Raw genomic sequence first — 15368 nt, 5'->3', positions numbered from 1 at the left:
ATGCAGTTGCGCATTCGAGCTGAGATACCGGTAATGTGAACGTACCCCACAGACGAAACAAAATGGCGTCCTTATCGAAGTGAGTATTTGGACGAGTCTGGTGTTTTGTTATTGTTTACGCTGTATGTGTTGTGTAAAACTAAAAAAAATGATATTCTATTGTTTTACTGTATGTATCGCAACTCTAGTTTAGTATACTCATGTGCTGTGACACCTCAAACGATAATAAATGACAAAAAATAAGGACATTGAAAGCATGTGTTGTGTTCCACACCGGCACAATTTTAAGTTCCATTATTATTAGATTTAGATTGTGGAATAGTTTGTTTTAAATATAATAGGTAATATCTGTAATTAAAGAAGAAGAGGACTCATGGCGTACACATGGAAATTAAAACGTTTTATGTGTCAAAATCAAATGGCACAAGTTTATGAAATATGATTATCTGTGAAAAGTATATCTAACCAGAGACAATCTAACGTATAACAACAACAGTTAGCTCGTAGAATACGTAAACCTGATAGACACACCGATTAGCCGATGGAAGATTTATTGACCAGCCATTCGGAAGTACCGCACCGCCACTCTTTACCAACATATTCTTTTGGATTTCAATTAGTGCTGTGCAGAGGATCGAAGTCATGCATTACTAGCTTGAAGCTGAGCTTGGCTTATAGAGTTGATATAGGCCTAGTTAGCCAGAACTTTACCATGGGACAATACATGCTCTTTCCAATATTTTTTTTTATTAGTGTTTGTTGTATATATAAATCTAGTAATCAGTCCCTATTTGTTTACCTTGATGCCCATGTGAGGTCACCATATTCCTCTACAAAAGTTTAACTTGTTAAAAAATATATAGACCATAATATAACCATCTAAGAATCGATGATTCAAGTTCAGTGAAATTAGAGGCAGAGCCATTTAGTACTTTTTTAAAGCTGCACCTGGTAAACAGCAGAGTTGCCAGCAGTATATTTGCTTCTGATACAGGTTCAGCCAACTTTGCTAAGGCTCATTTAAAACATGCATTTGCTTATGATTCATTATTTTTTTTCAGACCCCCTTTAGCTTTTTGGATTGAATATTAGTCCCCAGTGGTAACATATACTTTATGTAAAAGTTGAGGGGAGAAATGCATTTTAATCCCCTGGATGCCAGAGGGACATATATGTCCCTCCCCGTCAAGTCTTCCTTTGAAGTCGAAGAAAAATTAAACATACATCAAGGACACAAATACACTTCACAGTTTTGAATTCAGCTATAGAAACTAACAGTTTTAGTCCACTAGTCCTTATAATGATATCACAAGATATTGCAAAACTCTTAAAAAGGGTAAATTTCTACTGGTCCTTATGATATCTTACCGGTAACTATTTGGCAGTTTGGCAAGGACTATAGGACAAGCGCCAATTTCTAATGCTGGAATTCTGTTGGAAATTCCCTGTTCTGTGAAAACATCCACTGTCATTTTTGGCAAAGCTCAATCTCATTAATATCAGATCTAAGTTCTCGCTGTCGCTAAACAAAGTTTAGCGATAGCGAGAACTAAGATCTGATTTTCATGATTTTAGTGAGATTGGGCAAATCTATATTGTTCAAAATTACATTACTAAATCACCATATTCATGGTGTTATTTACAGCATGTTTTCAAATCTATATTTTTTATATTTACTCAGCATGCTCAGAGAAATAAATTTCAAAAACAGCATATTAGTGATCGCGGGAATGTGTCTTTTGTCAAATCACCAATGGTCATACAAAAACATTGCCTTTGAATCGTTTAGAATGTTTTGGAAAATGCGCAAACACGAACACCTAAGTGAACTTTTCGCCATATTGGATAGTGTTTACAAAATCATGTTTCACGTATGCTGGTTATGAGAAGCCTATAATGTCACATATGTTTCAAACTCTGCTGCAGTACTTGTATCCTTGAATTCCTCATCAATTTAGAATCAAATGACAAATGGTATTTGTCACCAATACAAAGTGTCTGGATGAAATCAAGCAAAATAAATTAGGTGTGAAAATGAACCCTATGCTCAGAAAACTGCACTAGTTGAAAATGTAAACAAAGCAAAATTCAGATTTTACACTGTTTAGCATTTCCACTTATTTTGAGCTATCCATTCGTCTATTTGTTGCATACATTGGCTCAACATTTTCAGCACAATGACAATGGTATTTATCAGCATTCCTGACTATTTCTCTTGGTTTCAATGACATACATAAAAACAAATAACACTAACAGTACACAGATTGTCAGAATGTTTCTGATTACTTACATGTCACATTTATGTATATACCAGCCCTGAATCAAGGAAAGTCCCCTTGTAAAATCCCACATACTGTTGTCGGTGAACATGCTATTTTGTAAAAGACAGTCAACGGTAGTGATGTCAAAAGTATAAAAAATATATACCATGCCATGTACCCACTACCCTGTTGATCAAACCTTATACGATTATAATTCTATACCAAAGGAGCTTTCTTCGCATCTTTATTGTATAATTCTGAGACAAGATGAAGAGAAATAATCACATAATAAATAAAAAAATACATGTCCAATAATGAATATAATTCTGTTTGTTTTGAAATATTCTTTGGGGTATTTGATTATGTAAAATTGAAGTATGTCTTGTCCAGTTAAGATACACGGTAAACTATCTTATCATGCTACGAGTAATTGTTTATTTATTCAAGACATTATTTACATGGTGGAAGCAGTCATTTTATGTCGTGTCGAAAAAGCGTCAAATCTGGAAGCGTTGGAATCTAAGAACCAGTTTATAGGTTAGATAGGGCCATCCATTTTGCTACTACTTCCTTTTTCATGAAGTACGATTTCATCATTTCTTTATCGACTTTTTTATTTATGCCTAAACGTATACAGTTTCAATATCGATATTTGTGTTGGAATAGTTTGGTTCTCATGAACAAAACACCACAGAAATATATTGTACTTGTCAACAGCTAATGCTCACCAAGTGACCTGAGTTACAATAAACTAGTGCCAAGCAAAGCAGTGTTATTCCCCCTTTCTTTGTATGTGTACAACCTCTCTGTCTTTTGACATCATAGAGGAAAAAACAGTTTTTGTCAGTTACAGCAGGCTGTTTTTTTCATTGAATGTATAACAAAATAAGAGATCTCAAGATAAGGTGCGTATTTGCGTAAAATACCCAATCAAAATCAAACCCCTGGGTAAAATACCCAAATAACCAAAAGCTTATATATAGCTCTTATTATGCATTAACATATAAATCCATTTAGGTTTAGAATTGGTCCCGAGCAACCTATGCATGCTGGTTGTTGAACTGTCATTACCAGCTTGAAGCTAGGCTCGGCTTATGAGTTACCGTAATCTGATGAGTCAACATTTTAACACGGGACCAATTACAAAATGTTAGTGCTCGATTGTTTGGCTTTATGCAAGTAATAAAACGAAGCCACTTTTTCCAATACTGACTTACCTTAAATTTCATTTGGGGGCACTTGGTGCCCATGAGTCGTCTTAGGCATCACAATTTGGTGTGCAGAGTTACGACCCTTGGGCATGCAAGAAAGCTATGATCATCGGTAAAAATCCTGGTTCACCCCTGTCATGTCTCTCAGTATGTCAGCACCACACCCTTGCTTGTGGGTTTCTCCAAAGTGGTAAACGTCTAAGACCTGCATCACCGCAGGCTTTCCTCCTACATCAAACGGCATTAAACCGAACACACTCACTCACTCAAATTATACTGGACTTATTCATTAACCTTTAGCCTGCTGAGATAGCTAACCCTATGAATCAGAAAAGGGGACCTAACCCTAAGGATCATAACTCAAGGAAGTTTTATGATTGGCAAGGGTAGCCCGATGCTAAGGATTGTAGGAAAGGGGTACCTATACTAACTGTAATGATCTTAAAGGTTCTTGATAGGAAAAAGGATCCATGGGCTGGGGATAGAGTTGGGGCTAACCCACCCTAAACCTCACACAAGTGACCCGAAAGATAAAGAGGCACTCGAGATCAATGGAGCACCTGGAGCCAATTTGCACTGTGTACATGATATAGCTGCACCCGGTGAAGATTAATCATGTGGTCAGATTTGATGACTTGGATGATTCATGTGAACATATCCTAACTGTGTGGGACATTGCTCATAATATCAACCACTTGTTTACAGACAACTTTAATACATTTGGAATATTGCTGACTGCAGCATACACAAATGAACAAATCATATCAACACTTACCAAGATAATCAATGAGATGAAAGCATTTTTTCAACACTTATTTTTCTTTTGGATGTCATTTTAACATCATAAGCATTTGTTTTTAATTTCAGTATATTACCAGCCCCATCTCAACGTATATATGATAGAGATGATGAAGACCGACAGTACAGGTCACAAATGCAGGTAATTGATTTCATGTTCATTTTAAGTAATGTCCAGCTGTTCAGCTTCTTTTAGATTTCAATTAATAAGACTATTCCTCAGGGCCCATAGCACTAAGATGATCAGAACTCCTATTCTTTAACATGGGCTTACGATAGTCATAGCGCTAAGATCACTTTGTGCAAGTGGGCCCAGGTCTTTGGCATTTTGGGTCATAAGTATTTGCATACATTTTCTTTTGATCAATATTTGACAGAACAAAACAGTTTAATGAAAGGCAGCCAACATTTTTCAAATGTGTATGAGCATGATGAGGTGTTACTGTGGTTACCATGGACACTGCACCGTTATCAATCAAAATAAGTACTAATCATGCATGTTACAAATACAATTGTACTTGTAAAATTTTAGATGGGTTATCATGGTTATAAAAATCAATGGATGTATGATTGCTTTTTATCCCCCGGCATATTATGCGGGGGGATATAGCGATCAGCCAGTCTGTCTGTCTGTCCGTCCGTCCGTCCGTTCGTCTGTCCATCCGTAATCATTTCCTTTTCCGGGGAAGAACTCGAAAATAGTTCAGTGTATTTGATTGAAACTTGGCATATCTATCAGTCACATACTTAAGTTGTGCCTTTTGCTATTTAGGAATATTTTTTTTTAAATATTGTTTACGTTTCCATGGTAACAAGTTTGACTTAGGTTCTATAAGGGTTGTGTTCGTTTCCGGAGCGTAACTCAAAAACCAGTAAATACTTTCTTACAAAACTTTGCATGTCTACCAGGCACATACTGAACTGGTGCCTTTTGCTATTTAGGGAAAAAAAATTATTTATTTTTTATGTTTCCATGGCAACCAGTTGGACTTAGGTTCTATAGGGTAGAGTTCGTTTCAGGAGCATAACTCAAAACCCATTCAAAACTTTGTTACACAACTTTGCATGTCTATCAGACTCATGCTGAACTGGTGTCTTTTGCTATTTAGGAATTTTAGAAATTTAAATTTTTTACGTTTACATGGCAACAAGTTTGACTTAGGTTCTATAAGGGTGGTGTTCGTTTCCGGAGCGTAACTCAAAGACTGTTAAATGCTTTCTTACAAAACTTTGCATCTGTACCAGGCACATACTGAACTTGTGCCTTTTACTATTTAGGAATATCATAGATTTTTATTTTTTATGTTTACATGGTAACAAGTTGGACTTAGGTTCTATAAGGATGGTTTTCGTTTCCGGAGCGTAACTCAAAAACTGTTAAATACTTTCTTACAAAACTTTGCATGTCTACCAGGCACATACTGAACTGGTGCCTTTTGCTATTTAGGAATATTTTTTTTATTATTTCTTACGTTTCCATGGCAACAAGTTGCAACAAATTTTAAGATTTCATATAGGGTGGGTTTACTTGTGGAGTATAACAAATAAACTGTTAAATATTTCCTTGCCAAACATTGCATCTCCATATATAAAGTACATACTGAACAGGTGCCATTTGATATTAAGGAGTTTTAGAAATGTTTATTTTAGAATTTCCATTGCAGCTATTTTGACATGGGCTAAGAGAAATGTTGGGTCAGTTACCTGGTTTGGGACCATAACGTGTTAAAATGGGTGGGGAATATAGATGACTTCGTTGACTATACGCTTGTTTCTTGTAATTTGTTTGCATAAAAAAAAAAACACAGAAACACACGTTTTACTTTCCATTTCATATGGATGCAACCATGGTGGGTTTTTTGTTGGTAAACAATGTACGCTTCTTAAAGAACATTCAACTCTTGACTCATTACATACAGAATTGCACATTTACTTGTGGTTACTTTACAGACAGCTGCCGGGGGGATATGTCATCTTTCTGATGACTCTTGTTCCATCAGATAGCATCAAAATAGGTCTTTGGAAAAAAACTTGAATATTGTGCATATTGCTTGCAGTGAATTGAAAGTGTTCCTTGTGATTCTCATTTCAATATATGTCTCCAGGTTACCCCTGTCACAAGCAAGAGGGCTGCCCCACCATATGGACACAGGAAGGGATGGATACCAAGATCACAGGAGGTATGACCATGACATTTGGGTTGATGGCATATCATGATCCCTGTGTTGCCATGCAGATAAATGTCTTAGTCACAGATTTAATGGGATTATGAATTATTTAGCTCTTCTTATACATGTGTAGTCAAGTTACGTATTCCAGCAAATGTTCAAGATATAGCATTTTGTAGACTTGTATATGTCATGTATGTAGGCATGTGAATTTCTAAAGCCTGAAGGTTTTTCATGTAAACATACTATTCACAGATTTCTTAGATCTTTCTTAATATTGTAGTTGAGCTACATATGGCACATGTTCAACATAAGGCATATTGTAGTTTTGTATCCTTGCGAAATTTGAAATCCCAAACGTGCTGAATGTTATTTTCTTCCTGCCTCAATGACATTTGCTGAATAATTTTGGCGGTCAGTATTTTAACCCTGTTTACTGTTTGATTACATTAGTGTTGTATTTCAGATTTAAACAGTGGATTTTATTGTTTAAATTGCAGGATTTTGGCGATGGTGGAGCCTTCCCAGAAATTCATGTTGCTCAGTATCCACTTGGGATGGGTTTGAAAGAAACCACATCCAATTCTTTGGCTGTGTCACTTGATCAGCATGGAAAGATCAAGTATGACGCCATTGCCAGACAGGGACATGGCAAAGATAAGGTGAGCAGATTATAAATGTCATTTTATGATCTTTGAAAAGCATATTGTAAGGTTCTCATCTGGGGAATATTTTAGCAACCCCCAAAGATTTTGCTGACAAATGTCTTTGGGATATGTCATGATTTCTTTCACGTTTTGATAGGACATTAATTTACATGTCTAAACATTACCAAATTTTTAAAAAGAAATCCTTCAGGACATTTAGGAGGACAGCATTAGTGTCGAAGAAGATGAACTTATCTGAAACTCACCTTTTTACTGATGTCTGCATGGTACGTTATATATTTACTTATCATGGATCGTAATGACGCACACTTACTAAACTACTGAATATGTCATTCTCAAAGTGTTTCTTGTTCTTTGTTCAGGTTTTATGACACATCAATTAGGATTGATCAATGCTGATTATCTTTATCACGTTTGATAAACAAAGTACCTATCATTAGCGACTCAAGGGCGGGCAACTCTATATTATTGCAGTATCACTATTTTGAGGTGTGAATATGTGCTTTACATCACTTCCTGTTTTAGATTATGCATAATCAGTATTGGTTCAAAAGACATCATCCAAACAAATGGTTACTTTTCTAACCAATATCTGCATGCAAGATAAATAAGGATCTTTCACTACTTTGTGACAATGTCACATAGTGTGATAGTGTTTGCAGACGATGTATGTGTGAATGAGGTGGTATGGTTATGTCATGTTCTTTTCACTCTAGGTGATCCACTCCCGTCCTGGTGACTTGGTGCCAAAGATGATCGATGAGGATGACCCTGATCTGCAACGTCCAGATGAAGAGGCAATTGAGGACACAACAGAGAAGACCAGGCAGGCTTTGTCCAAGCTTGTCTCCAGCAAGATATCGGCAGCCATGCCAGTCCGGCATGCAGAGAAACAAGCACCTGCTCAGTATATCAGGTACTGTTGTCAAGCTCATAACCATTTGCTTTGGCTGTCATTTAAGTGTGTCAAATTGCTATTACCGATCATCGGGAATTCCTGTTTATGTTGGATATGGTGAATCTTTTTGAACTTCTGGTGTCATGTATGTTTCAGGTACACTCCATCTCAACAGGGTGTGGCCTTTAACTCGGGGGCCAAGCAGAGGATCATCAGAATGGTGGAGGTGCAGAAAGACCCCATGGAACCACCACGATTTAAGTATGTCATTTTTTGGTGTTATTGTAACACATTGTTTTGTCTTCAAGTCAGTTCATCCCTGAAAAACTAGCAAGACAACTAAAAACAATTACCACTTTAGGGATGCTTTTAAATTCTAATACAAATACTTTTGATGTTAATAGTTAAGAGATTTAGAAATCAGTGGTTTCAGAACATTGATTGATCTGAAAGAATGATACAAATGTTGCGTATTGTCCAGTTGATAGCGATTTAGTATAAGTGAATACATTCACGCTTCAGAGTGAACAAGAAGATCCCCAGGGGTCCTCCATCACCGCCAGCACCCGTGATGCACTCCCCTAACAGAAAGGTAAATATACAACTACAGCTCTACAAAACAGACTGCCTTGAATTTTTTTGTAAGAATATACATGTATTTGCAAATTTTTATTAAATGATGTATTAGTAATACAAATTCACCTTTATCTTGAATGTTTTAACTATGAAATTGCTATGATTGATTGTTAGATTTGTTCAAGTATGATATGTTATAAATTGTGTTCAGGTTACAGTAAAAGAGCAACAAGAGTGGAAGATTCCTCCCTGCATCTCAAACTGGAAAAACAACAGAGTAAGTAATTGAATTTGCCATGTACACCTCTTTGTGTCCTTATGCCTTCAAGCCCATTTCTGGTGTTCCCTGCTGTGATGTTGCTAGAAAGGGGGTAAAACCATACACCTTATGTCTTCATATATCAGCATTGATACTTAATTTGCTTTCTTGAGAGCCACTTTGAGCAAAAATAGGCACCTGACAAGTCACAGGTTCTAGCATTATATCTTTGCCTTTAGCACTGCTTACTTCAAAATAACTGTTCAAGATAATAATTCATCCCTCCGCATGACCAATTTATGCTTTTCTTCTTGGGTATTTGGGACTACCTCCAAAGTCTTAGTGGTAGAACGTCTGCCCGGAGAGCAGAAGGTCGGGGGCTTCAGTGCCCGTATGTGTCTTACCAAAAGACATTAAAAGATGGTACTTGTTATTACCCTGCTTGGCGCTTGGCCGTAATGGGCTAAAACAAGGACTGGTCAGCTCAGTTTGTGTCTAAACGGGGTATTTATGTTAAACTGCAACATGGTATCTCAGTGGGCTGGCACTATAAAATCAGCATACTTATGCAAGCAGCCATACACACATGCATGCACGTTGCTATATAAGTGCAATAATCTTGTTGGACTCGATGTTTAACTCCATTTCACCTCATCTTGGCTATTTGGATTATGCTCAACAATAAATGTTTTGTCATTTTCAGGGATACACTATACCTCTTGACAAACGTCTGGCTGCTGATGGCCGTGGTTTGCAGGGAGTCCACATCAATGAGAACTTTGCCAAGTTAGCTGAAGCCTTGTATATTGCTGATAGAAAAGTGAGTCTTCTTTTATCCATGTCCCTCTTTTGCTACAGCGAGAGAGGTTGATAAACAGTTTGTTCTGTGAAAGTTTCATAAATAGAACATTGTGTCAGGTTTGAATGATACACTTGTTCTTTTTATCCTTGTGGTGATTCAGATGCAAGTTTTTGTTGAGATGTTTAAGGTCTGCAGTTTTTCCCAAACTATTGAGAACTCAGACCGAAAATCTAATGTGATACAGATGAACCAGATATTCCAGGGGAGAAAAAGGTGCCTCATGTGAGAGTTACTGATATGAGTGTTAGGTGTGGTTACAATTTGTGAGATGGATGATTATAGATAGATGAAAGATGGAATATTGTTGACTATGTGTAATATAACATTCACTCACTGATGGATGCTAAAGAAAAGACTTGTCCTTATACAGAGCTAAAGATAGCTGTGTATTTGCGTAAAATCTAGATTAAAGGGGAAGTGTACACGCAAAAATCACTTTCTTTCTTTTTCTAAACAAAACTCAATTTTAGAATTAGTTAGTATCTGTTTGAAAGTATACACTCATTTTTTTTCACAGTGAAAGTAGGAAGCTCACAATAGTGTGAAAGTGATATGCCGTTATGAGGCCTTCGTTTTACGAGCGAAATAGGCCTGAGTTATCCCCCTTAGATTATGACGTAATTGGTGCCAATTCAACTGGGTCCCTGTCTATTCTCAACGCAAAAGATATCAAGGACCAGTTTGTGGTAAAACAACATGGTCTACGACACACTCCGGCGCAGTGGTGTCTCAGCATAATACAATTCTGGCTGGCATCTGAGATGCTAGAATCACAAAACTGTACCTACACCACGTGAAGCGGCTCTAACAAAGCATGATGACGTCATAATGTTTATCAATTGGCACCAATGACGTCATATTGCAAGGGGCATAAGCCATGGTGTTTTTGTTATGGAAATAGAACACTTGGTAAATGTGAAAAATATGAATCGTTTTAGTGCAAAAAATATGTTAATTAAATATGATGTTTTTATATTTTTGTCTATGACACTTCTATGTTAACACTTTTAATGTCGAAAAAGTACAAGAAAAAATGGTTCATTTCCGTGTGAACGTGCCCTTTAAATAAACTGAAATAGCAAATCCCTAGCGTATCAAATACGCAAGAGAAACTTATAAGTAAAATACTACAATTCATTTTTAGTATGAAACAGGTTTTCAAGTTAAAATACCCAAATGTAAAGAAATATTGGTAAAGAAATAATTGAATACCAACTAAACATTATGGAGACTCAATAAAATCTTTTCTAGAGCTCTGCATAAAACTCTCAACCAGTAGCCTTTGACACCTGACAAGTATATTCTGAGCCACGGTGATTGAATTAATCGCTTCATTGAGTACTGTGGACCGCACCCGTCTCGCGTACAATAGACAGCAGAGCCGTCTCTCGTACACGTTACGTCTGCAACTGCTGACTGTTGCAGTTTACTATGGGGATTCCAGGTTAGAACTGGTTCCCAGCATCCTATGCTGGTCGTAAATTGGTCACATAAGTTGAAGGCAGATGAACATGAAAGGCTGCTTTTGCAGATCTTTTTCTGTCTGACAGCATGTGAGTTTGTACCACTGTGTGTGTAGGTAGTGCTGATTGGTTCCAGGCTAGAGAGGCAGTGGAGATGAGAGCGCAGATCGAGAAGAAGATGGCTCAGAAGGAGAAGGAGAAGAAGGAAGAGAGTCTCAGGATGCTGGCCCAGAGGGCGAGGGAGGAGCGTGCAGGGATACGGAGAGCTGATGGTGAGTAATACCAGCTGTGGTTGTCATGTGGGCAATAGATGACACTCAAATGATATTGTCAGTTCATTGATATTTCAAACAATGCAAGTAAAAATTATTGTATTTGTTCTGCAAGAAATTCATGTTCAGAGATACACAGTTGCAGAAGGTTGGTCCTCTGGAACAAAAATATACTCCTAATATTATAAGTGACCAATGAAGTTTACTGTAATCCATTACTGAAACTTTTGCAAATTTGATATTGACAGAGGTAGACACTATTGGTCATATCCAACTAGTCTGCAGTTTATTTTGGAATAGTGGCTTATGCAAAATAACTATCTTGTGGGAGAAAAAACTAGTCCCTCTAGAAGATTGTCACTAGTCTCAGACGAATTGATTAGTTGCCGTGTCGGATTATTTGGGTTGTTTTTGTAAATATTTTGCTCTTCTTTAGAACGTGATGAAGAGGAGGTTGAGAGAAATGAACTAAGACGAGACAGACAAAAGGAGAGGCAGAGAGACAGGAATCTAGCCAGGGCAGCCCCAGATAAGAGGTAACAGTCAACAATTTAAACTAACTTTATAGTACATAAAATATTAATTATGGATTGATTGTTGAAGTCATATTACCCAAGTACATGGGTAGATTATATTTGATTTGACCTCAAATTTCACATATGATGACATAGTGTTGTCTATGCTGTACAGATCTCGCATTCAGAAGGAGCGTGAACGTGACATCAGTGAGAAGATTGCCCTGGGATTGCCCAATGCTGGAGGTTCTCAAGAAACACAGTTTGATCAAAGACTCTTCAACACAAACAAGGTTTGTGAAAGTACAGAATTGACAGCATTGGTTCTTGTCGAAATGAGTTTCTTAGTCTCATTTATCTCCAGTATTTAAGGTTTTATAGTTTAAAAAGTTGGCATGATGTATATCATGGATTCTATCATGGTTGGAACACAGCAGATAGTGCTTTGCAAAGAGCAAAATTAATTACTAGAGGTAGTTCACACCCTCTTTGCATTGTCATGATAAAGCAGTTGATATTAGCCTGACCTTTCTTTGACATAATAAGTAAATACAAGAACATTATGATTGTCATTGTAATATTTCTCTTAAAACAGCCCATTTTCTTGTGTGATTTGCAGACTGAATTTGGCTTCTCACTTACTTTATCTTATTTGTTTATGTGATGTGTGACATGTCAGTGTGGTGTTTGCAGGGTATGGACAGTGGTTTTGGTGATGATGAGGCATACAACGTCTATGACAAGCCTTGGCGTGAGGAGAACAGCATAGGCAACCAAATCTACCGTCCATCCAACAGGAAGGACAAGGATCTATATGGAGAGGACTTTGACACCCTCATGAAACAGAAGAGGTCAGAATGATTGTTGTTCACCTCAGAGGTGAAGGGAAGGTCAACTGTTGACCTCTGTAGTTCAGGGTTAGGGGAAAGTCTTTTGCTAGTCTATAACTGTGGTGAAAGGAATGTCAACTGTTTGTCTCTATAAACAAGGGTTAGTGGAAATTCTTTGGCTAGCCTCTAACTCTTCACCTCTATAAACCATGGTATGGGGAAAGTCTTTGGCCAGCCTCTAACTTTGGTTTAGGGAAACACTGTAGGAAAGTAAATTCTCAGATTCTTGCTGTCTTTTCTAGAGTAATTAAGTGGCCTTTAGTAGTTATATACAAGCCTGGTGTTTGAATACCCCTGAGCTCCAAATGTGAATCTCAGACGTATTGATTTGCTGGTATACAAATGACTGCAAGTGCAGTAATATCACTTTACTAGAGTAAAAAACTCAGTAAAACAATGAGAATGGATACTCTTTGTCAAACAGATGCTTTGGTGGATGGTCAAAAATTAATTTTAGAATTTGTTGATGTAATATTCATTGGGTGTCGCGATGCGATTGGGATAAAAAAGGGATAAACATGACTGTTAGGTCCCCTGTTCAGAAGGTAAGTGTTTGTTTTCTTTGTTTCAGGTTCGTCCCAGACAGGGAGTTTGAGGGCACTGACAGAAGTCGGCGCCGTGATGGGCCAGTGCAGTTCGAACAGGATGTGGAGGAGGATTTGTTTGGTCTGGATAAATTCTTCACAGAGGCTAAGCGGGGTCAGAAGCGTGCTGGAGATGACTCTAGGTCTAGCAGGGACTATGAATCTAGCAAGAGCAAACAAAAGCGGAGAGAATAAGCATTAATAAGCAAGAGGCAATGAGATCAAGACTTACTCCCACAAGTCACATAGCAGATGTGATCAGCATGTATGTTCCAGTTTTCAACATGGATGCGCTGGGATAAATCACACATTCTCATTTTGAGTTGATAGGTATGACTTCAGGTCTTCTGTCAGGGGGTTGAGGGAACTGCATTTTCATACCAGTACAGAAGAGTGCATGTCTAATGTCTGAATGGAAGAAGGAAGAGACAAGTTATCACTCAGCAAATTCAGATACATATTAACTGTTAGCTCAACAGGGCAGAGATTTTAACTCGAGCATCTGAGGAAACAAAAACTTACCAAATGATGCTTTACAACATAATTGAATGTTTCTTTTGGCGTACGTATTTCCTTTTCAAACAATGGGGTATTGTCACATAGATTTTGAAACAATGAGCCAAGTGAAAAGAATAATATTGGATCACATGTGCCTTTGTGTTCCTTAGCTTGCTACATGTGAAATATCTTTCAGGGTCAAGAAAAAATCCAGATTGAATAAGAACATATGTACATACATACCTTATCCAAAACACCTGGACTTTGCAATCATGTCATATTGAAGCATGTGCAGTGTACGTGAAATGAAAATTTTCAGATTGTCAAATCAGAATTGTTTTAACACTGTATGCATGGAGATTTCATGTGTTATTCATGTAAATAGGATATCTCTCAGTAGTGTTTTGTGTATGTGGTTTTACCTGCAGAATACATTTGGTGATAATGACTGATTTTACTTGTAAGGTATGATCAATAACTGAGTACATGCAGCTCAGTTATTTAAATGACAGAATGGCGGCACATCATGGCTTCCAAGAAGCTAGTATCCATAACTATGTTAATTCTCATTAAATTGTATCCTATGAAAATGATATTGTGAATAAACAACAAGTGAATGTACAATGGTTTTTTTGTTATTTAGTTGGTTTGTGGTGACTGCATAGATACAGCAAGAAGAGAATATGAAACTATTTTCATACCCATGCAAAATAGCATATACTTTATTTGAGACAAGAAAACATAAAACTTCATGTATATTATCACTAATGTCCCTTACTGAACTGAACACTTTTTTGTCTGCACAAGTCTACGTTAAAATAATCTGTAGTGAAATTGAAAATAATCACAGCAGATAAGGTGCCTCACTTACAACTTGGACAGCTGCACAACAGCACAACATATTACCATTATCAGAGTCAATGGATCAGTGTGCACTCAAATTTTATTTTCAACCCTGTTGTGAGAATACATCCCAAGCTGCCTCTGGAGCTATAGAAAGTTAACATTACCATCTCATCCTACCAGGTACCCTTCACTGCACTTCAAGGCATATGTGTGGGAGAAATGATTTCTGGCATCCATTATTTCAATTATTACAAAGGCATGCAGGGGGTACCAATGGTATAAAGTGCTACAATACACAGCAGAGTTGCATCCCTTGGTATCCAATTATCATGGATTTGATTCTTATTCACTTTGATTCTGATCTGAAGTGGTGAACATCTGTGACTGCCATCAATTGGATATTTTTACTCCCTGGCATGCAGTAAGGTAACTGAAATAATGTTTAAAGCAGCATTAAATTCACTCACTGACTCAAATGGAGTGCTTGATCATTGAAAGTTTGACGTTTTGAAAAATGCCTACCCAGAGTAGCTCTCTCTACAAGCATTGGTAAAACCTTTGTTGAAAATGTCTTGGATATTAATGAGCTGGAAAATTAC

The 15368-nt window shown here is 37.2% G+C and overlaps 1 protein-coding gene across 1 annotated transcript; it reads left to right on the top strand.

Annotated features, from left to right (window-relative positions):
* The first annotated feature begins 16 nt into the window (after positions 1-16).
* Positions 17-14423, top strand: LOC139443170 (SNW domain-containing protein 1-like). The gene is made up of 14 exons (XM_071224129.1): positions 17-79; positions 4340-4412; positions 6376-6450; positions 6939-7100; positions 7823-8022; positions 8161-8265; positions 8527-8596; positions 8792-8857; positions 9543-9659; positions 11301-11436; positions 11873-11972; positions 12127-12244; positions 12645-12802; positions 13413-14423. The coding sequence occupies exons 1-14, from the start codon at positions 63-65 to the stop codon at positions 13618-13620; spliced, it is 1605 nt and encodes a 534-aa protein (XP_071080230.1). The 5' UTR covers positions 17-62; the 3' UTR covers positions 13621-14423.
* Positions 14424-15368: the final 945 nt, after the last annotated feature.

The sequence above is a fragment of the Haliotis cracherodii genome, unplaced genomic scaffold (assembly GCF_022045235.1).
Source record: "Haliotis cracherodii isolate W230 unplaced genomic scaffold, xgHalCrac1.p SCAF_5, whole genome shotgun sequence".
In the NCBI taxonomy this organism is placed as follows: domain Eukaryota; kingdom Metazoa; phylum Mollusca; class Gastropoda; order Lepetellida; family Haliotidae; genus Haliotis; species Haliotis cracherodii.
This window is presented reverse-complemented; position numbering and strand designations above follow the sequence as displayed.

Bases quoted from the DNA above. Each gene is read 5' to 3' on its own strand.
- LOC139443170 (XM_071224129.1), top strand. The intron at 12,245-12,644 runs GTTTGTGAAAGT...TGGTGTTTGCAG, and splicing joins GACTCTTCAACACAAACAAG to GGTATGGACAGTGGTTTTGG. The intron at 12,803-13,412 runs GTCAGAATGATT...TCTTTGTTTCAG, and splicing joins ACCCTCATGAAACAGAAGAG to GTTCGTCCCAGACAGGGAGT.